The 21,811-nt window shown below is 55.6% G+C and overlaps 1 protein-coding gene across 1 annotated transcript in view; it reads left to right on the top strand.

The window, feature by feature from the left end:
• The window catches only part of MBTPS1 (membrane bound transcription factor peptidase, site 1), a 51,891-nt gene extending 30,089 nt beyond the window's left edge, over positions 1-21,802 (top strand). Inside the window, exons 12-23 of the mRNA XM_019413046.2 lie at positions 1,999-2,143; positions 6,784-6,972; positions 7,472-7,644; positions 8,937-9,052; positions 9,568-9,724; positions 10,467-10,591; positions 11,275-11,352; positions 13,718-13,858; positions 15,510-15,641; positions 16,623-16,749; positions 19,638-19,768; positions 21,002-21,802. Of these exons, the coding sequence (XP_019268591.1) occupies positions 1,999-2,143; positions 6,784-6,972; positions 7,472-7,644; positions 8,937-9,052; positions 9,568-9,724; positions 10,467-10,591; positions 11,275-11,352; positions 13,718-13,858; positions 15,510-15,641; positions 16,623-16,749; positions 19,638-19,768; positions 21,002-21,198 (1,711 nt within the window). The 3' untranslated portion in view covers positions 21,199-21,802. The remainder of the gene's footprint in view (positions 1-1,998; positions 2,144-6,783; positions 6,973-7,471; positions 7,645-8,936; positions 9,053-9,567; positions 9,725-10,466; positions 10,592-11,274; positions 11,353-13,717; positions 13,859-15,509; positions 15,642-16,622; positions 16,750-19,637; positions 19,769-21,001) is intronic.
• Positions 21,803-21,811: the final 9 nt, after the last annotated feature.

Raw genomic sequence — 21,811 nt, 5'->3', positions numbered from 1 at the left:
CTCCACGCGGCCCTGGCCCTTCGATGGGAGGGCGCGCTCGGAAGCAGGGCCCGGCAGCGGTGCGTTCCCGGCCCCCGTGGCCGTGGTGGCTCCTAGGCCCTTTCGGCGCACGGCCGTCCGCACGCCGTCTGCGTCTGTCCACGGTTCTCGTCCCAGGCTTCCCTCCCCTTACGTGGAATGGCTTTCTCCGCCACGTCACCCACAGGAAGTTTACCTATTTGCCCAGTCCTCGGAATCCATCCCGGCTAGTTTGAGAATTGCTGCCCCCTCCCTGTGCGAAAGACAGATGTCCTGACTCGAGCGCAGGACTCGTGTCTAGTCCTCCCCTGTGGCTTCCCAGCTTATGGTCCTGCTGGGCCCCAGGGTTCCTTGGGATCCTTCCTTCCGCCCGTCAGTGGCGCTTTGCTGTTCAGTTTTAATACAGTTGAGTTCATTAGTTTGTGTTTCTTTGTGGGGAACCCCCCCCCCCCCGCCCCTCGTGGTTGATTTCAGCGAGTTGTGTGTCAGGACGCGAGACCTCACCCTGGCTCTGCCGTCAGAGGTGTGCACGAAGGGCCCCACCTACCCCTTCTGTCCCTGCTCCCACCCCCCAGTCTCTCCACCCTGACTGTGGGTGACAGTCTCGTTAGTTTGGGGTTTGTTCCTCTTGTATTTCGTTTTGCACAAACGAGCAGATACACATTTATGTTCCTACATCCCTTTTCTTACGTTAATAAGAGCGTCGCTGCAAGTGCTTTTTTTTGTTTTTTTGTTTTTTGTGTTTTTTTTTGCACTTTGCTGTTCTCACTTCACAGTACTTGGAAATCAGTCCGTGTCAGCCCATCTTTCCTCTTTTTACAGCTGCGGAGCCCAGATGGTACGTGTGCTTATGTGGGTATTTACGTTACTTCGGCTATTTTGTAATCATAAGCTGTTGCGATGAACGGCATTGTGCCGGTGTGATTAGTTTCGTTGGAGGTGTGTCTTAAGGAAAGTTCCTGGAGGTGGGATCGCTGGGTCCCAGTTGAAAGCGTGGGTGGCTTTGTGAGGTCCTGTCCTGCTCCCCGTAGGAGGGTTGTGCCCCAGCCCCACGGGAGCGCACATACGTGACCCAGAGCCCAGCCACAGGATGTCCTGTCGCGCTCTCCTTCCGGCCAGTCGGGGGGCGCAGAGGGGCTCACGGCCGCTTTCACGTGTGTACCTCCCGTTCTGAGTGAGGGGGACGCTGCGTTCACGGTCAGGGGCCACATTCACACCTTTCTTGTCATTTGTCTGCTCATTTCTTTTTCCCGTTTTTCTCTGGGGCTTTTTTCCCTCCGTTTCTAAGAGTTCTTTACAACTAGAGTTACCACCTCTTCGTCAGTGCTAGACTGCGGTCTTCCTCTCCGTGTGTCGTTGCCTTTCTACTTGTGTGCAGTGTTTGTTGCTGTTCGGTGTGTTTTTCCAGTCGCCACGTCGGTCGGGCTCTTGTTATTGGAGCCACAGAAGGCTTCTCCGTGCACTAACGTACGAGGATGCCACCCACGCCTTCTCCTCCTGTGTGTTTGCTTTCCTTTGTGTGCTGGAGACTCTCGTGTGCGTGTGCAGTTTATTCTTGTGCGTGGTGTGAAATACGGATCTAACTATCTTTTGCCACGTGGCCACCCGTTTGTGAGCTCTGTTTGTTAAAAAGTCCGTCTTTGCCCCAGTGATTTGCGAGGCCGTCACTTGAGACCCCGGGTCCAAGGTGTTCACCGGCTGGTCACGTACTCATTGTCTGGCCGGCCACGGCCTCTAGAGTTCTAGAAGGGTGGAAGGAAAGAGGTGTTCCCCGCTCATCCGGCTGCGCACGAGCAGTGTGGGCAGCCCAGCCCGGTGGCCTCTTGGCCCAGGGAGCGTTGCAGAGCCAGTTCCCTGGGGCCGGCCCGGCCCTGCTGCACGAAGCCCTCGGGTGCCCGTGCCGACGCGCCCCCGCGGCTGTAGCGCTTCCTCGGCCCTTTGGTGACGCGCCCTGCTCTGACGCTGTGTTCTTTGTTTCAGTCTGAGCCCCAGCTACATAGATCTGACTGAGTGTCCCTACATGTGGCCGTACTGCTCCCAGCCCATCTACTATGGAGGGATGCCGACGATCGTCAACGTCACCATCCTCAACGGCATGGGCGTCACGGGAAGAATTGTAGACAAGGTGACGCTGCTCTCTCGCTTGTGGTGAACTTTGACATGGCCCAGCCTTTGTGCCTTGTCCCTTTCTCCTGACGTTAGAGGACAGTTTCTCTGCGCCCCTCCAGGCTGCCAGGGTGTTGGGCGCAGTGGTTTGTTTTCTGCTGAGTCCTTTACAGATAAGCTCGGGATAAGGTAATGGAAGCAGTCTGCTACCTTGTGACTTTGGCCTCTTGAATTTGGCTCCTGAATAGACTAACTGCACTTGATTCTTCATTATAATTTCTCACCCGTAATTAGCGGCCCCCCGTAATTACCGTATTCTTGAGTGAGCGTGAGTGGGCCCCCGAGTTGAAAAGGTGTGTTCCTTTCTTGAATTTTGTTCCTATGATGTGTCATACTTGTTGGATAAACATTATAACAGTAAAGGACAGGAAAGGAGAACACAAAAATCACTCCCAGCCCCAGCACACGAGCATAGCCACTGTTTGTAAAACATTCTTTTCCAGCCCTTACCTGAAGGACGTGTTTTTGTTCTCTGTGCAGCAGATAGAACTTAAGCCCCCCCCCCCTTTTTTTCAGCTCTCATTATATTGTAAACATTGTTAAATGTAACTTATGCACAGCCCCAAGGTACCTGGCTAACAGCTGTGTAGTATTACATAGAATTATTCAGTCATAGTTTACTTACTACCTCTTTAACCGAAAACGCTTTTATTTTAGCCTTCAGGGAGCAATCTGTTCTTTTTCAAGATAATCATGATTAGCTTCAGAAATGGGCATTTACAATGCAGCTTTATATAATCTGAACGTTAAAGGTTGAACGAAATTGGTTTAGTTGTCGTTATAAGACAAAACAGTCGAGCACAAGTCAGGGAAATCCATTCGTACTCGGGTCCTTGTCGTCAGCATTTTTCCAGTATTTCCATTGAGCAAATTCTGATCTAATTTAGTAAGCCTTTCTTGCCATGTGATTTGGTACAGAGTCGTCAGGGGCACCTGGGTGGCTCATTTGGTTAAGCGTCTGACCTAGGCTCGGGTCAGGATCTCGCTGTTCGTGAGTTCGAGCCCCACATCAGGCTCTGTGCTGACAGCTCGGAGCCTGGAGCCTGCTTCAGATTCTCTGTCCTCCTCTCTCTCTCCCCCTGCCCCGCTCATGCTCTGTCTCTCTCTCTCTCTCTCTCTCTCTTTCTCAAAAATAAATAAACAATAAAAAAAAAAATTATGAGCGGTGACTGGGTGGCTTAGTCGGTAAAGCGCCTGACTCTTGATTTCGGCTCTGGTCATGATCTCATGGACTCAGGAGTTCAAGCCCCACATGGGGTTACATGCTGACAGTGCAGAGCCTGCTTAGGATTCTCTGTCTCTCTCTCTCTCTGTCTCTCTCTCTCTGTCTCTCTCTGTCTCTCTCTCTCTCTCTCTCTCTGTCTCTCTGTCTCTCTCTCTCTCTGCCCTTCCCCTGCTCACTCTCTGTTTCTCTCAAAATGAACAAATAAACTTAAAAAAAAAAACTTAAGAAACCAAGTCGTCAAGTCTCAGAAACCTACCAACCATTTCCTTATCATCCTTCTTCACAGTATGAATTCTTTATTATTTATTTATTTGAGAGAGAGAGAGAGTTGGGGAGAGCGGCAGAGGGAGAGAGAATCCCAAGCAGACTCCACACTTAGCGCAAAGCCTGATGCGGGGCTCGATCCCGTGACCAGAGGAACCTCAGGTCACGATCACAGCCGAAACCAAGAGTCAGACACTCAACTGACTGAGCCACTGAAGTGCCCCACTCAATATGAATTCTTTTTTGTTTGTTTATTTATTTATTTTGAGAGAGAGAAAGAGAGTGCCAGCGGGGGGGGGGGGGGGGGGGGGGGGGGCGGGGGGACAGAGAGAGAATCCCAAGCAGGCTCTGCACTGTCAGCACAGAGCCAAACATGGGGCTCGAACCCTCGAACCGTGAGATCCTGACTTGAGCTGAAATCAAAAGTTGACGCTTAACTGACTGAACCCCCCAAGCACCCCCACAGTATGAGTTCTTGATGTTAAATTTGTCCGCAAGCGCGGAGGCAGCAACTGTGGCCGGTTAGTGTCGCGTTAGCCCCATGGCTGTGCTGTAAGTGGCCTGCATCCGTCCGTAATTTGCTTACGGGTTCCCCCTGCTCAGACAGTTAAGGGGTTCCAGCTATAAACATTCCACCGAATATCTCTGCTTCTGTGGTTTCCTTTTCTTCTGAATTGTTTTCTTAACGTAAACTACCTGGATTGGAATTCGAGTCAGAGGGTTTGGATGTGATCGTAGCCCTCGGTTGGTACATGCTGCGAATTCTTTCCAGAGTTACGTCTGCTAAGACTGCTGCGGGCAGTGCTGCCAGCGGCCTCCAGAGGGCGCCGGCTCCACTGCCCGCACGGGGTGGTGCAGCCCTTTTTTTCTTTTTAATTCCATGAGGTTTTTAAAAATCGAGATAGAATTCACATACGACAAGATGCACTCTTTTAAGTCCAGTGATTCAGTTAGTTTCCAGTATATTTGCAAGTAGTAATTGCAGCCATCGCTGTTCTATAATTCCAGAACATTCTCATCACCCCAAAAGGAAACCCTTGTTAGCAGTCATTCCCCACTCTCCCTCCTCCCAGCCCCAGCCACCTCCCAACACGCTTCCTGTCTCTCCGCATTTAGCGGTGGAGGACAGTCCATATACACGGGGGCCCGGGCGTCTGGCCTTTCACGCAGCCCGTGGTGTCTTTACGGTTTGTCCCCTGGTGGCGCATAGCAGTGCTTCCGTCCTTTGTAAAGCTGGATGATGCTCCCCCGCGTGGATGGACCACGTTTGCTTAGTCATCCATTGGACGTTTTTGGTTTGTTTCTAGATCGTTCATTTTTTTAACTTAAAAACTAAGGATGAGGGGGCGCCTGGGTGGCTCAGTCGGTTAAGTGTCCGACTTCAGCTCAGGTCACCTCAGATCTCACTGTTCGTGGGTTCGAGCCCCGTGTCGGGCTCTGTGCTTGGAGCCTGCTTCGGATTCTATGTCTCCCTGTTTCTCTGCTCCTCCCCTGTTCTCTCGCTTGCACTGTCTAAAAAGTAAATGTAATAAAAAGCATTAAAAAAAAACAAAACTAGAGAGGATCAAATGGGTATCTTGCTGAACGTGCATTTCAGTTATCTGGGAGTTCACTCTCTCCAGGTTTGCCCGCTACCTGTATCACCTCTTGTGTGAGTTGACTCCTCATTCCTGCGGCCGGTTTTTTCTGCTGGAATTTAGGTTTTCTCAGGCAGTGTGAACAATGTCTTTCTGTCCTAGAGAAATTAGCCATGGATGTGTTTTATGCACCAGTTTCTCCCAGATTACTGTCTTTTTCTTTTTTTCTTAGATTTCTTAAAGTTTTTTTTTTAACGTTTATTCATTTTTTGATAGAGACAGAGCGTGGGGGGGAGGGGCAGAGAGAGAGGGAGACACAGAATCCGAAACAGGCTTCAGCCTCTGAACTGACCGCACAGAGCCCGACGCAGGGCTCGAACTCATGGACCGTGAGATCATGACCTGAGCTGGAGTTGGACGCTTAACCGACTGAGCCACCCAGGCGCCCCCCCCCACCGCCGTCTTTTTTTTAGTACAAATTGTAGTATTATTTACTTACTTATTTTTGGTTTTGTACAAGTTCCACACTTTGATATGGTTGAGTTTTCATCTTTTGTGATTTTTATTGTTTCAAAAATTAGACACTTCATTTTCCAAGATTCGATAAAATCTCGATTTTATCTTCTAACGTTCCTTTTATGCTTGTAAAATACTTAGTCCTCTCATCACCATTGAGTTAATTTGATATATGGCCTAAGAGATGGCTAAAAATTAACTTTTCTGTTGGTCGCCAGTGGTTCCAAGAGTGTTTATCACAGATCCCTTTCTTTCTTCCTTGTTTGTGATGCTGTATCCTGCAAATATTTCTCTTTTTCACATTTGTTTGTTTGTTTGTTGTAAATATGCTGACTCACTTGGGGACAATATTGCTCTCTGGCTTGCGAGGGAAAGGAGTAATTTAGGTTGGTTTGAAATACGGGTTCGTTTCCTAAGAGGAAATCTGTGTTTCTTCCAGACGTCTCCTCTCGTGCCTCCTTCCTCAAGGTCGGCGGGGACTGAAGGGGCCGAGCCCCCTCTTCCTCTGGGCGTCCCGCAGAGACCTCTCCCTGCCCAGCCAGTAGCTTTGCAGTCTGAGTCTGGACAGTTAGTCCGTGCCGTTGTATTATTTTATTCCTTTAAGTTAACGTTTAATGTGATTCTTGAAGCATATACCGAATCGGAGTCTGTTCTCAAATTGCACGGTTTTCATTTATTGACGTTCTTTATCAGATGGAAGTTCTCTGCCAAAGCGTGTGTCCTCCGTTTTTAAGGTTGGGGAAAGAATTCTCTTTAAAACTGGAGGCTGCCCTCTCTCTCAAAATAAATAAACGTTTTGAAGAATACAAAAGTACAAAAAATAAAATTGGAGGCTGCCCCAGATAGTGGTTTCTAGACTTTTCTAGTGGATGACGTGCCAGACGTCCTGTAGTCTGCTTTGGTTATAGCTTGCCTAGGGTCTGAGGATAAACTCGACTTTGCAGTACGTAATGAAATATTAACGCAGGTGACTCAGGAGGTGAGCGTTTCACGTCAGCCTTTGCCTTTGTCCTCCAGCCTGACTGGCAGCCCTACTTACCGCAGAACGGGGACAACATCGAAGTGGCTTTCTCATACTCCTCGGTGTTATGGCCTTGGTCAGGCTACCTGGCCGTTTCCATTTCTGTCACCAAGAAAGCGGCCTCGTGGGAAGGCATCGCGCAGGGGCACGTCATGGTCACCGTCGCTTCCCCGGCGGAGGTGGAAGTAAGTGTGGGCCAGGGAGGGGCTCGTTCTCCCGACCCCTGCACCGTCTCCTGCCGGGGTCTCGGGGTGGGGAAGCCCGGTTGGCGGACGTGTTGGGCTCCCAGGCCGTGACCCGTGCTCCCCGGGCCTGTAGAGCCGCCGATAAAACCTACTTGGCAGCGGGCGACGCTGCCTCCCGTTCTGTTGCCGGGCGACGGGAGATTCCACCGTTCTGGGCCACGTTTCGGGTCCACAGTGGTTGCAGAAATGTGCCTTCTCCAGGAGGGGCCGTGTAGTCTAGGAGTTTTTAGGAACAGGGTGCTTAAATTTTACGTCATAAACTCTTAGACGAAGAATTTTAACGGGACGAGTTTTACGGTTCTTTCTACCGTCGTCAGTAGGAATTCTCGTGTTCGAGGTATTTGCGTGAAATTGGTAGACCGTGGTTTTTTAAGCCCCAGAGCCCGAAGGTTTTTTCTGAGCCCAAGGGGCCATTCAGATTTTTGTAAATTTCGTTCAGTCAAAAAGTGGTGCAGAGCAGACGTCAACCGTGAAGCTCCCGATCAAGGTGAAGATCATTCCTGCTCCCGCCCGGAGCAAGAGGGTTCTCTGGGACCAGTACCACAACCTCCGCTACCCGCCCGGCTATTTCCCCAGGGACAACCTTCGGATGAAGAATGACCCTCTGGACTGGTAAGCGGCCGCCACGGCAGGACCGAGGGTCGCCGCCCCCTCGGGGGGCCCGACCTCCGCGCCCCCCAGACGCGCTCAGGGCGCTCCGTGCTCCTCCTTCCGGACTCCTGTCCTGGGCACTGGAACCCCGAGCTCGCCCTCCATTGCCGTCTTCCCCTGCTTCTGCTGGATCTGTCAGCAGATCCTGTCAGCCCTGCGTCCACAGTGCCTCCCGGATCCTGCCCTAGGGGCCGCTGCCACCCACCCTGCTCCCCACCCGTCACCCCCGCGCAGGCCATCGTCATTGCCCGCACGGCGTCCCAGCCTCCTGGCCAGTCTCACGGTGCCCTGAGTCCATTCTCCACGCAGCAGCCCTGGTAATCCTGACAAGCAGAAATTGGGGCACAGTCGGCCTAAAACTCTGCGTGGCTGCCTATCCAGACTTCCTCACGTGCCAGACCCCCTGGTCTGTCCTCTGCCCTCCAGACCCTGCCCCGTGCAGCCCCCCAGCCTGCCCTCCTGGCCTGCCCCCCGGGGCATCCGGCTTGGCTGCCTCCGGGCCTGTATGCCAAGCTCACTGCGGCCCTCGTGGGAGTACCGGGGTCTGTGGGGGGAGGAAGGAGCCCCGAAAGCTTGGAGCCGGCCGCTTACAGGTGCGGTGTGCCCTCTGAAGACGTTTCTTACTAGAGGCAGGGGGACAGAAGTGGTGAGAAGTTCGTAGGTCGAGGGAAGGCGTCCTGGGGAGGCACACGGGCTCAGCCCTGCGCAGGAGCTGGCTCCGAGGGGCCGGGGCCGGGGGCCGGGCAGAGAGAACGAGCCCTGGGCCCCTGGCGCCTCCGTGGGGCGGGCGGGTAGCGGCTTAGGTAGAGGGCACGGTGGGAAAGTGAGCGCGTTCGGGGGGAAGGGACGGGGAGGTGACCGCGTCTGCGAGGCACGGTTCGCACACTCCCCAGCCGGGGCGGCTTGTCCGGAGCCTCTGCGTTCCCGTGCTGCATCTGGGCGGCAGGCAGCTCTTGCCACGGATGCCACCGCCAACGTGACGCTTCGGCGTGCTTTACGCACCAGCTCTTGGGCCGTTCCTCCTCCTCGTGGCGTCTCCTTCGAGCGTGTGCCACACGCACGACTTCCTGTTATCAGCCGTCTTCCGTGCGAGCCCAGAGGACGCTGGTCTGGAGAGGCCGACTTCTGTGCAGGGGCCGGAGCCCCCCAGGCCTCTGCCGGCCGTGAGCCGCGCTCCTTCAGAGGCGCCCGGGTTTCCGAAGGGGCCGCGAGGGGAGAGGGGTCACCCTCGCGCGCGACTTCCTGTTTTTCAGGAACGGTGACCACATCCACACCAACTTCAGGGACATGTACCAGCACCTGAGGAGCATGGGCTACTTCGTCGAAGTCCTCGGCTCCCCCTTCACGTGCTTCGACGCCAGTCAGTACGGTGAGCGACCGCGAGGTGCCGGCCGCGCGTGGGGAGGTCGGCGAGACGAACCGTGGGGTAGAAGAGGCGGCGAGGGAGCGGGCGCGGGGCCTCCGGGTCCTCGGGGGGCTGCGGCGGGGCTCTGGGGCAGAGTGGCCCTGTTCCCGTCTGGTGGCAGTGGTGGTGACCTTCAGGTAAAATGGGACCTGCCAAACTGGGGACGAGGACGTTTGCACGTCTTTTGTTTATCTGTTTTCATTAAACTGGCGCCGCGTTTTGCTTCTCGAGTGGGTGAAATGTGGGTACGTCAGGGGTCACACGTGACACGGAGGCCAGGGTAGTTCGTGGGTGTCTGTGCCTTTGGACCCCGGTCCCTTCTTGCTCACCCCACCCCCTTCTGGAGTGCCCGCGGGGCCGCAGACCGAACATTAGCACCTGACAGCTTGACACGTGGGCGCCACCGAAATGCTGTGTTTCTGAAGCAGTGACGCCCGCGGTTCCGAGGCGTGACTCACCACCGGCACCTTGTCCCTCAGGAACCTTGCTCATGGTGGACAGCGAAGAGGAGTACTTCCCCGAGGAGGTGGCCAAACTGAGGAGGGACGTGGACAACGGCCTTTCGCTCATCGTCTTCAGCGATTGGTACAACACGTCCGTCATGAGAAAAGTCAAGTTTTACGATGAAAACACAAGGTACTAAGAGCAGTTGGTATCTGGCTTTTCGGGAGTGAAATTCTTTGCGGCCGGTACAGCAGATGACTGGCTCGCTGGCGGTCCTCCCGGCCGTCGGACGCAGGCTCAGACGCTCGGAGCGGCGCGGGCTCCCCTCCCCCAGTGAGACGTTCCCCAGAGAGTCGCTGGCGGAGTAGGTCCGCCGCTCCTGGATGCCGGCGACGGAGCGAAAGGTTCCTCGCCTTCCCTCGTTGACCTTCGATGCTTGACTTTGGCTTTTCTGCTTGCTCTTTTTCATGCTCCCGTCTCTGCTGTGGAATCTATACACGTGTAAATGGGTCGAAGGAACCGTTATTGCAAGGAACCTTCCAGTAAATTAGTTCTTGGTCAAGGATTCCCAGGGTTTTATGCATGTGTCTCCATCGCCTCTCGAATTTTCTTCCTCAGAGTCTGCGACTTACTCGCACTTCAAAGGCTCCTTCCTCCTCTCTTTGCTTTCGCGGACCCTCTCAGGCTCCAGGCCCTGTGGCGGCGTGCGTAGGGACCTGCCGCGCGTGGCGTGTGGTAGATTTATCTGGGGTGTATTCCGCACGCTGGCTGGAGCACGTACGCCGTGTTAGCACTCAGAGCAGACAGGAGCTTACAGCTGAAACCTTAGAGTGCACGGGCAGGACTCTGCAGGGGCATTCGCTTCGTCCTGAGAACACGGAGCGCCATGGGGGGCTTAACCCCTCATGACCCGCACCCCTCGTTTCTTCCGCAGGCAGTGGTGGATGCCGGACACCGGAGGGGCTAACGTCCCTGCTCTGAACGAACTCCTGTCTGTCTGGAACATGGGGTTCAGCGATGGCCTGTATGAAGGGGATTTTACCTTAGCAAACCATGACAGTAAGGTTTTGCGTTTGTGTTTTAATAGGGGCGCATTCTCTCTTGAGATGCCCGAGTGGAGGCTGTGTGTGTTTGACGTCAGGGTTTCAGAGGGAGGGAAGGGTGTGATTGCTAAGGAAGCAGGACCGTGGGGAGAGCTGCTGTCTCTAGGAGCGACTTCTGTATTCTGTAGTAAAGCTGGGCGGTGACACCGCTGTTGTTCATCCAGACTCTTAAAAAGAATATTTTCTGCAGCATTGGCAACCTTAGCGCCACCTGTCTGCTGCTTTACATGCTGTGTGTTCCCAGAGGAAGTACCTCCTGGGCCCCCCGCGAATCAGATCCCATTTATGAAATCACTTTGCACGTCCCACTTACATTTCCCCACAGGTTAGCTTTTGGTAACTGGCTTCTAGAACAACATCCTGAGCATTATTGTAACTGGCTGTGCTCGTCCTGACTGAAAGCTCAGACTTCTCAAGTCTGTTCAGAAACTGTACGTTAATAGCATTTTTTAACTTGAATTCTGACGTAATTACTTGTTACTTCAGCGTGACCAGGTGTTAGCAGCCTTTGTCTTAAAAATGTTAGAAAAATTATCATATCTGAAAATTATCGTATCTGAAGAGTGCATCTTAGGTCAGTGAGTAGCTCTTGATAAAGTGTTAAGCATCTCTGTGTCACTGTAACTCTGAACTTTCTAGTGTATTACGCGTCAGGATGCAGCATCGCTAAGTTTCCAGAAGATGGCATAGTGATCACACAGACTTTCAAAGACCAAGGTAAGGAATGCTGCTTTGGTTGCTTTCCTTTTTTTTTAAGTAGTGGTTTTATTGCCTATAATTCACATTTGCTTTTTTAATTTTTAAAAATTTTTTTCACATTTACTCTTTTAAGGTGTACGATTCTGTGATCATCGGTGTATTCACAGAGTTGTGCAGCCATCACCGTTGTTTGTTTCCAGAACATTTTTATCACTCTGTATCTATTAGCAGTTTTGTTTTTTAAAAAAACTTACTGTGTTGGGGCGCCTGGGTGGCTCAGTCGGTTGGGCGTCCGACTTCGGCTCAGGTCATGATCTCGCAGTTCGTGGGTTCGAGCCCCACGTCAGGCTCTGTGCTGACGGCTCAGAGCCTGGATCCTGCTTCAAATTCTGTGTCTCCTCTTCTGTCTGCCCCTCCTGTGCTCAGGCTCTGTCTTGCTCTGTCTCTCAATAATAAGTAAACGTTAGAAAAAGTTAAAAAAAAATAACTTATTGTGATATAATTTGCAGGGTACCTACTTTCGGCAAGACTCCTGGGTGGTGGCTCTGGGGGCTGCAGAGATAGAGAAGTTTGAATCTATGTGGATACTGATCACTGCAGACTAAATGGGGTTTCCCGCAGGAGGGCAGGTGTTGAATATTTGCAGACTTTCTTGTTTATTTAAACTACCTTCAGAGTTGCTTGAAATTTTTGTTACTGCTTGTGAATTATTCTTCTGTGACTGCCAAGATCACTAAAATTTTAGAAAAACGTCGACTGCATTTTAAAGCTCTTAACTGTGTACAGAATATTAATTACACAGTCATCTCTTAAAATTCCCCTAAGAATTGGAAGAAAATAGGGGCGCGTGGCTGGCTCGGTCAGTAGAGAGTGGGACTCTTGATCTCTCGGGATTGTGAGTTTAAGCTCCTCCTTGGGTGTAGAGGTTACTTCAAAATAAAATCTTAAAAAAAAACCCAAAGAATTAGAAGGAAAGAAAGATATTCCCTCGCAGTTCTGGTTCTAATGAAGTTTAATGTTTGCTGTAATTAGAAGTTAGGGAGTTGCATTCGTTGAAAATGACAAAGCAGAATTTCCTGCTTATCTATTTGCATTTCCAAGATAGAATCTACTTTTGTATTGCCTGGAGGGATTTTTTTCCTTTTCATCGAGGCGAGGTCAGTCTGTGAGCAGATCTGTGTTTAAAAGGTTGCATTTTAACTGCAGGTACACAAATGATTCCGTCTTCCCGTCACTGGCCGGGTTTACCATGGGTTAGTGGCCCCTTCTGAAGTCTGTCTCGGCCCGCTGGTGGTGTTTCTGGTGCGGGTGTCAGCAGCGGCCTCGTCATCAGCCTGTTGCTGCCTGGTTTTGAGGGGAGAGGAATCACAGTGGACGTGAGGGTGCCTACTTTATTGTGTTCTGTTAGTGAAAATAAAAACGAATTACCTTGAAGTCTTTTCTGAGGGGTTTTTTATATCCAGATGACCTTTTAGTTGAATAATCCTTTGGGTACAAAATAGGAATTTGACAATCTGGGTTATGCCGGGTCGAAAGGGACCCTTGTCGGAAACGAACCTGTGACCACGCGGCCTGTTTCGTCGGTTTTGCCGCTCTGTCTTTACCTCCAACAAAGAGAATCTGGTTTTCTCTTCCGCTCTGTTCCTGCCGGGATTATCCACAGAGAGCAGGAAATGCCGTGTCTTTATAGCCGCAGACGTTTCAGACGTCAGCAACGCGGCAGGTGGCGAGATGAAGATGTACGGCGTCTCCAGTGCAGAGGAGGGCGTTTGCTGCAGGTTTCGACTCTCAGATCACGTGGGTCACCGGCATCTGCCGTCCGCGGCACTTATGCGCCTGTGACTTCTTGATTCGTTAGACACCGTAACCTGTGTCATCGGGTTGGGCAGAGGTCAGAGAGCTCTGCTGTTGGAACATCTGTAATTGTGACACAGATATGACAGGTGTCGTAAATCTGCGTTTAAAGCATACGGGCGGAGGATCTAAAACGTAGTGACGTTTGTCCTGACTTTGAGTAGTGAAACACAAAGCCGGGGACACGGAAGCAAATCCCCAGAGGTGTGTCTGTGCTGAGTGGCTGGCCGCCCCTGTGAGTGTAGTCCCAGGACAGAGGCCTGGAGCATGGTCGGAAGGCACAGAAAGCCGCTCTTAGGATTGTAGGTACCCTATGTTGCCGTTTCCAGGGAACACGTCGGGACCGCGTGGAGGTGAGTTTTGCTAAAACCCAAATTCGTGGCACTTAGGACGTTGTCCTTTGTAAAAGCTCGCACCGTCGTGACTGGATGGAGGAGTTTGCTGTGATTGCCGGTGCTGCACGGGCTAAATGTCAAGTGGCAACTGGAAAATGATTCCTCAATGTTTTTTTGTGGTGCCGTTATTTCAGGATTGGAGGTCTTAAAGCAGGAAACAGCCGTGGTCGAAAACGTCCCCATTTTGGGACTTTATCAGATTCCAGCGGAGGGTGGAGGCCGGATTGTGCTGTACGGAGACTCCAACTGCTTGGATGACAGTCACCGACAGAAGGGTGAGGACTGATGTGTGGCCGAGAAGCAGGCTGGGATTCGTGACCGTGACATACCCCCCTTGTCCCTGAAGAGGCACCGGTAAGGTGCTGGCGAATAGAGGCCTGCCCGTGAGAGCCAGGTGGGCAGGTCCTGGGTACCCCTCCCTGAGGAAGCCCCAACAGACCGCATGCGCCGCCTTCCCCTCGAGCCGTCGTCACCAGGCGGGCGGGGGCCAGGGCCTCGCATTCAGTGGAGTGGCTCTGTGCCTGACCCGCCCCAGCGTCCCCCTCTGGCGTCTGCATGTCACAGGCACTGCCACACGGGGGGCCCTTCCCGGAGGGCCGGCGCCTGGCTCCCCTCCCACACTTGGGGATTTGGCTGTCGCGAGCCTTCATCAGCGGGGGTGTTTGGTATCCCCGTCGGGGGTGGGGGGCTCGCACAGGGGGACTGGTTCTTAGCAGCCCTGTTCTTTGTCAGCGTCTCTCTGTGCCGCCTCCGAATTCGGGGGTTTGAGTCTGAACGCAGTTTATGTCTCATTTTGTAAAGGAGGAAATGGGGCGTGAAAAGTGGGGCGTCTTTGGCCTGGTGAGGCGGCAACCAAACCAGGTCCTGGAGAACGGGGCTGGGGAGGGGGTGGGAACCTCACGTTTGCGGATAGGGCAGGTAGGGGACGGCCTGAGCGGAGCAGAGAATGAAGGCCTGGGGCGTGAGCTGGGAGCCGTGTGTTCCTCTCTCTGGGTGAACTTGAGGTTCAATAAATTCCCAGCGTTTTGTGTAAATCCTTAGAACGTGGCTGGTCTTTTTAAAAAGGTTAAAGTCACAGCTGAAAGGAGATTGATGTTTTATTTCCATAGAGGTTTTCTTTTAAGACCGGAGATCTCCTGGTAAGAGTCTTTATTAAAATTTTAAGTGCCGGAGAGGGCTGTCGTGGTTCTAACACTCACGGTGGCAGTGCTCTGAGCACGTGGCCAGAGCGCCCTTGAGTGAGCCAAGTGCCCGCTGGTGTCGTGTAGCGGGGGCCCATCCGGTCCCGCGTGGCGGCAGCGGCCGGGTGTGAAGACACGGCGGCACCCCTGTCTCCCGAGGAGAGGACCCTCCGTGTGGGTGGCGGCCGGCGCCGAGACTCCCTGCGCGTCCCACAAAGCGGCTGACTGTCCCGTTGGCGTGTGTCGCGCGTGGGGCCCACCGGCCCAGATTACTAGACTCTGTACCTGACCTGTCACCTGCGGTGGCCTCGAACCCACCTCCCAGTGGAGTGCACGCTCTGGTCTCTGCTGTGCCCTCACAGTGCAGACAGGACAGCCACTGGGATTGGCAGGAGCTCTGGTGCCCCATTTCTTTTCTCGCTTGGACTCCTGTCTCTGAGCCGTTCTGTCACAGGGTCTGGCCGTCCCCGAGTGGGCTCCGTTCTGTCCTCATCGCCCAAAGCCGGGTGGCGCTTGGGCCGCCTGTCCAGCCCCGAGCCCGGTGGCAGTGACCCACCTGAGCCCTGGGCCGGGAGTGAAGCCCCCAGTCGGGTCCTGTCTGTCTTGCTGTGACCGGGGAGATTGTGCGCTTCTCAAGAATAGGCGATCCCCCGTCTCCCCTCACTCGGGGGGGGGGCTTTTATTTTCCTGTAGGACTTCCTTAGAAAACTCTGATCCCTAAACAGCGCGCCCGTTGCACCCACAGACTGCTTCTGGCTCCTGGATGCGCTCCTCCAGTACACGTCGTACGGGGTGACCCCTCCCAGCCTCAGCCATTCCGGGAACCGGCAGCGGCCTCCCAGCGGAGCCGGCTCGGTCACCCCAGAGAGGATGGAAGGTGAGTGAGCCCGTGGGCGCCGGGAACGGGGCCCGGTAACGGTGCCACGGCTCCTCTCCGCCGTTCCCCCGGGAGCAGAGCACACGCTCACCCCAAGGCCCTCACACTGCCCAGCCCCACAGTCCTCGTTCCCCCTCACAGAGCCCTGGCTCCCGGGGGTCTCTGGGAAGAAGGGCCCACGTTCTGGGCGCTCACGGGTGCCGGGCACTGGGCCGGGCGGTCGTCACACGGATGTCCTCACCAGGCCTCTCAGAACCCGTGAAAATAGAGCCCGTTCTTTCCATTCCTGACCTGGAAACGCAGAAGTCACGGGTCGGGGAGGGGGGGTGAGCCGTGGCGACCTGCGGCCTCGCCCGCTCTGCGTAGGGCAGGGCTGGCCCGAGTGCGCTCAGGTCCTCCCCGCCAGGACCGCAAAGAGGGTAGCGTGAGCCAGAGATCCGGTTCTGCGCCTTCTAGTGGCCACGCTGGAAAAGGAAAAAGAAGCAGGTGAAATTCATTTCAGTGAAATACGTTGGCCCGGTTCACCCGAGTGTTACTGCTTAAACATGTGACACTCGACCCGTGTCGCTTGCTCAGTAGCCGCGTGTGGCTGCAGCACTGGACGGTGCAGATCTAAAAAATAGGAAATCTGGAAATGCAGTTTTTGCTTTTGCCTGAGAGTTAAATACTCCAAAAGAGGAAGACGGTCTTCGAGAAGTCTGTGTACAGGTTAGATTCCTCAGGTACCGCCTCGTGCCTGTGTCTGTGGTCAGTAAAGGTCGCCAGGCCCCTGCCCCGCGTACACTGTGGCCACCGTAAAGGGAGTGGCCGTCCTGCTCGCTCACTCTCGGTGATCACCCGTCCCCGGGGCACCGCTCAGCGCAGGCTCCCCCAGCCTGGCAGACAGGTTCACGGGCGCGTAGCAGGCCTGTCGGCAGGGGGGTCTTCCCCTTCGTGTCCTCCTGACGACCGTGGTTTTCTGTTGTGTTGACTCTGCCGCAGGGAACCACCTGCACCGGTACTCCAAGGTCCTCGAGGCCCGTCTGGGAGGCCCGGAGCCTCGGGCTCTACCGGCCTGTCCACACCTGTCATGGGCCAAGCCACAGCCTTTGAACGAGACCGCCCCCAGGTGAGTGCCTTGCTGTGCTTTTCCGCTCCTTCCGCGGGGTTTGTGATTCATGACTTTTTTTTTTTTACGAGGGAGAATGGAATTTTACTGACATCGTTATCAAGTAATCAGATCTTCCAGCTTGTCATGTTGTGATGATATTTAAGTTGGCGAGCCCCCGTGTCGACCTTTACAGCTGTGCTCTCTGGTGGCATCCTGCCTAAAGAAGTGCTTTGGGTAATGAGCATTTTGTTAGATTTGGTTGATTCCCGCCTACAAAGCTGAGGTCTGACAGTGCTGTCCCTTGAACAGAAGCTCCGGCTCCTCCGGCTCAGGGTTCAAGAGTCGAGCGCTCCCTCTTTGTGACGCGGATTCTGGAGCGCCGGCAGGTCCTTCTGTCGGCCCGAGGGGCCGAGGCTGCTCAGGGTAGGGGTGCAGCCTGGCCCGCGGCGTGCCTATGCCCTCACCCCCGCGTCCGGTGTGGTCCCCGAGGGATCGACTCCCGCCGCGACAGGGTCCTCGCCGCACCTGCGGACGTGGTGTCCGGACTTGGCGAAGCTGCCCGGTGCTTCGTGACAGTAGCTCCGTCCGCCTCTTCGTCCGCCTCCTTGCCATCCTGAAGCTGCAGCTGGAGTTACCCCTGCCGTTCCTCTCCGGGCACGACAGCCAGCTCAGCATGCCGGTTCCCGTGTTTTCTCCCCGACTCCTCCTCCCTGTTTCCGGCAGGGAGGATGCGGGCTTGTGCGGACGTGGGGTCGTGGCGCAGTGAAGCGGGGGCCCGTGTCCCGGGGCAGCTTGGGGGGCAGACCTCCTACGAGTCTCCTTCGAGAGATCGCCCCCGCCCCCAACCCCGCAGGCAGCACGCCTCATGCGCCCGGCCGCTCAGGCACCCTCTTCGGGCTGTCCGCCGAGCTTGGATCTCGGCGGGCACGGGCGTTGGGGTGGCCGGGGACAGAGGGCCACCGTCTGCTGCGAGCCACCAAGAGGAGGCTGTCCGCACGTCCTCGCAGAGCACGGGGCGCACTGCTCGGCTAGAACATGCTCGGCAGAGGAGCGCGGGGCCGGAGAGTCCTCCTGTCTTCGTCGGCTGCTTCTTCCCGGAGCTGATTGTGGAGTGTTTTTCCATTCCAGTTAACATCCCATCGTTTAATCGTCTCTGATGAGATTCCATTTTTCCGTCCCACTTATTCATAACCTCCCACGATCCTAGCGTCCAGACCAGACTCCGGTTCCGGCTGCGGTCAGCAGTTCCCACCGGGGACAGTGTTGGCCCAAGTTCCCACAGCCCGTTTTTTTTCCCCACGCTGCTGTTGGGGACTCAGAAACAGATAAGGCCTCGCTTGGTCTGGATGTGCGTCCGCGTCCGTAATCTGTGAGACGCCAGCCGGCTGTCGGGAGGCGTGCGGCGCCTGGGCGCTGCCAGCCCCGCCGGGGATGGTTCTTAACACGCCCGCTCGGCGCAGCCTCGTCTCACACTTCGCGTCCCGTTGAAAATCATTCTCGGTCCCCAGAGACCTAACTCTGGGTCTCGATGGTGAAGCGAAGAGACGTGAGACCGTGTCGGGCGGCTCCAGACAGCCCTTGAGAGGCCTGGTGTCCGTCAGCCCCGTGCCGAGTGCACGTTTCCGTCCGTCTCTGACGTGAAGACCCATCTCTCGGTGTCTTTGCTGGACGTCCGGTGTCCGTCCTTAGAGTGGCGCAGCCGAGAGGAGCCGTGGGCAGGGTGACCCCTCCCTCCTTCCGTCAGAGCGTCACCAGCTGCTCAGGCGACGGTGCGGCACAGCCCGCCGTCTGCACGGTGGTTCAACGCGGAGGTGCCGTCACCGGATAATTAAGTTCTGGAGCTGGATCTCACTGTCGGGAGGAGCACACGGCCCCGCACACATCCGGCCGCAGGTCGCAAAGCTTCCGTGGCGCCGATCCCATAACGGCGTTGTGAGTTTCATTTTTGGACCGGTGAGACCGGAAACGTACGGTCAGATCCTGGGAGGCCAAACAGACCGTGGTGCTCGCTGGCGTCCCGCCAGTAGGTGGTGCCGAGGAAGCCCCTGCCCAGACCCGCCTCGCCCCGTGCCCCTTCACCCCCCACCCCCGGTGCCCAGAGAGCCGGGCGTCTTTGCTTCCACTTGGCCGAAGTGAGAGACCGGCCTTTTCCAGGAGAGGGAGAAGCAGAAGAACGGGGAGTTCGTAGTCTGCAGACACCCTTTATTCCTTCCCCCGAGCTGGCCAGAGCGGCCTTCGGACGGCCTGTTGGCGCCGGCCCCTCTCTTCTCCGGGTGTGGTCCCGCCGGCTCGGCCCGCCTCGGGGTCAGGAGCCGGAGTAGCAGCGCTGCCGCCACTGCGAGCCCCGCACGGGGACAGAGCACGCGTGTTTCCTTCCTTCACGCCCGGCCCGGCGGCCCGCCTCTCCCGACCGCTCGGCTGCCGGGCGGTGTTACTGTCTCGGTGGCCGTGAGGTGAGGGCAGAGGCGGGGTCTGGCTCCCGGCGTCCCTCAGAGGGCAGGCTCCCCCGCAGACACCTGCACGCGCCTTCGGCCGCCCGGGTCCCCGAGCCCCGGCTCCGGCTCCCGTCCTCAGGCCCCTTCCAGAGGCCGGCGCGCGCTTTCCTCTCCCGCCGCTCGGGGACGTGGCCGCTAAGCAGAAACGGGCTCTTGGGGGCCCGTTAGGAACCCAGTGGGACTGAGCCCCGCTCTGAGTGCTAACAGCTCGTGTACACGGAGGTGGTTCTGACATTTCTGTCTTGGGACCCGGAAGCTGTCCCCGGTGCGCCACGCAGCCGGACCTGGGTGTCGATGGGACGTCGCTTCGCCTTTCTCTTTAAACCGGTTGTTATTTCTCAGGTGTTGACTGAGCTTCGTAGGCCAGTGCAGCCGCTTATATTTATCTTGTTTTAATCCATTTCCCTGAAGTAATCTTTGGAAACATCAGAAGCTGCTCTCCATCGACCTGGACAAAGTGGTATTACCCAACTTTCGATCGAACCGCCCTCAAGTGAGACCCTTGTCCCCCGGAGAGAGCAGTGCCTGGGACATTCCTGGAGGTCAGTTCTTCGGGGCTTCCTTGTGCTAGAGCCTGTTCTGGTTTGTTCCGGTACCCCCCCGTCCCCCACCAGGTGGGCCAGAAGCAAGCCTGAAAGATGAACTAACACGCCATGATCCCTTCAGAACTTTCTGCCTGCATTTTCAATATGAATTTCTTTCATGGTAGCCACGTGCTACGCTTAAACTTTTTGCAGTAGGGTAATTTGCATACTCTCTTTAAAGTTTTGCAAACAAGGGTGTGTTGTGTGTCCCAGGGAACGCCTGCCATCTGCTGGTCTTGGTCCCAGCCAGTGGCTGAGCCACCCTGGTTCCTAAACCCTTACTTAGCCCAGAGGTCTCCATGGATTGTCTGGTCTGGCCCACCTGGGATGGGGCTTTACTAGGCTGGGATCCTCCATTAAAAGTGGCTTTGTGTCCCTCAGTTGCTCTGACATAGTCCCCTCGTTCCACATGACATGGAACATCCCCTACAGGCAATGGCTTAGGGACTGGTTTTCCCTTACCCGGTCCTTCCAGCATGGCGTGGGCAGAGTTTCTCTGGGGATCCCTGTGCTCTCCCCAGAGGTCACAGCTTCCCAGGGCCTACTGCTTCTGGGAATTGGCACCATGGCCCCTGTGCTCCAACCCTGGGAACTTTGTGTGGTGACGCCGAGCTCCTGAGGGCCTTGCCTGGAGTCAAGGGGTGCACTGATGATGGTCCGTTCTGGAACCCCGGCATCGCCCGGTTACAGAGTCATACCGACAAACCGGGGATCCTCCAGTGGCCGCTCTTGTTTTCTAACCTTGTGTCCCACGTGTGGGAGATTTTCCCAGGGGTCGGGGACTCGGCCAGCCGTCCTGCTCCCTGCCTGGCCTCCCCGCTCGCCCTCCCTCTCAGCTGCTCCGACCCCCGCACCTCCTCTCCTCCCCGGCACCCACACTTGTCCGTCTGCCGGCGCACTTAGGGGAACAGAGCAGCTCCGCGCACCCTCACCGTGGGTCGTGTGTGGTGGGAGGAAGGCCAGTCACGGTGGGCGTGGGGAGGGGAAGGAGCAAAGACCTCGGCCCCCAAAGCTGCTCATCTGGGAACCTGAGGTCACTTCTCCTGAGGTTCGAAAATGACGTTTGCCCCACGGGCCCGGTTAGCGCAGTCAGCGTTTCGTTTCTGACGCGTCTGCCTGAGACCGAGCCCGTGGCCGTGGCCGTGGCCGTGCGGCTCGGGCGCTGCTCACACTCCCCCTGTGCTCTTGCAGGGATCATGCCCGGCCGCTACAACCAGGAGGTGGGCCAGACCATTCCCGTCTTCGCCTTCCTGGGAGCCATGGTGGTCCTGGCCTTCTTTGTGGTGCAAATCAACAAAGCCAAGAGCAGGCCGAAGCGCAGGAAGCCCCGGGTGAAGCGCCCCCAGCTCATGCAGCAGGCGCACCCGCCAAAGACCCCTTCGGTGTGACGTCACACCCGCCGACCGTGACAGCCAAAGAGCGCCTTCGAGGACGGCCGCGACGGGCGGGCGGGCTCGCTGTCCCCAGGGGCTGATCCCGTGTCCAGCTGCGGCGTCCGTGGGTCCGTCCTCAGTGGGCCACCCGCGTGCAGGTGCGTGTGGCGGTGGCCGGGGCCCTGCACGAGGGGCTTGCGGCCCCGCCTCCGGGGAGGCCTCACGCGGTCGCCGCGCACCGAGAGGGAGGCCACGTTTACACAGGTGAAGGCTGCAGCCAAGCGGAACTGTGTTCGTCCAAGGGCGTTTTCTATATTTATTGTTGGGAAAAGTCACTTTAAAGGCTCGCGCTGTTTGGAAACAAAGCTATTTTTTTTGTCCGTGGAATGCGGTTTTTTTACTGTCGCATCATGAGGAATAACACAGATTCCGTGATCTCCTTTTCGATGGAAGGACAGACTGAGATTGGAAGGAAACTCGCACAAATCTGTGAAACACAGACCTTGGCTTTATTTTTATAAGTACCGATTGCCATCCTGTTTTGTAAGTTGGGGTCTCGATTTCACCATTGTCGGTGAAGAAAATTTTCAATAAATACGCATTACCTATATGAAGCTAAGTAGAAGGG

This window comes from Panthera pardus, unplaced genomic scaffold (assembly GCF_024362965.1).
Source record: "Panthera pardus isolate Hobbes unplaced genomic scaffold, ASM2436296v1 HiC_scaffold_19, whole genome shotgun sequence".
Taxonomy (NCBI): domain Eukaryota; kingdom Metazoa; phylum Chordata; class Mammalia; order Carnivora; family Felidae; genus Panthera; species Panthera pardus.
This window is presented reverse-complemented; position numbering and strand designations above follow the sequence as displayed.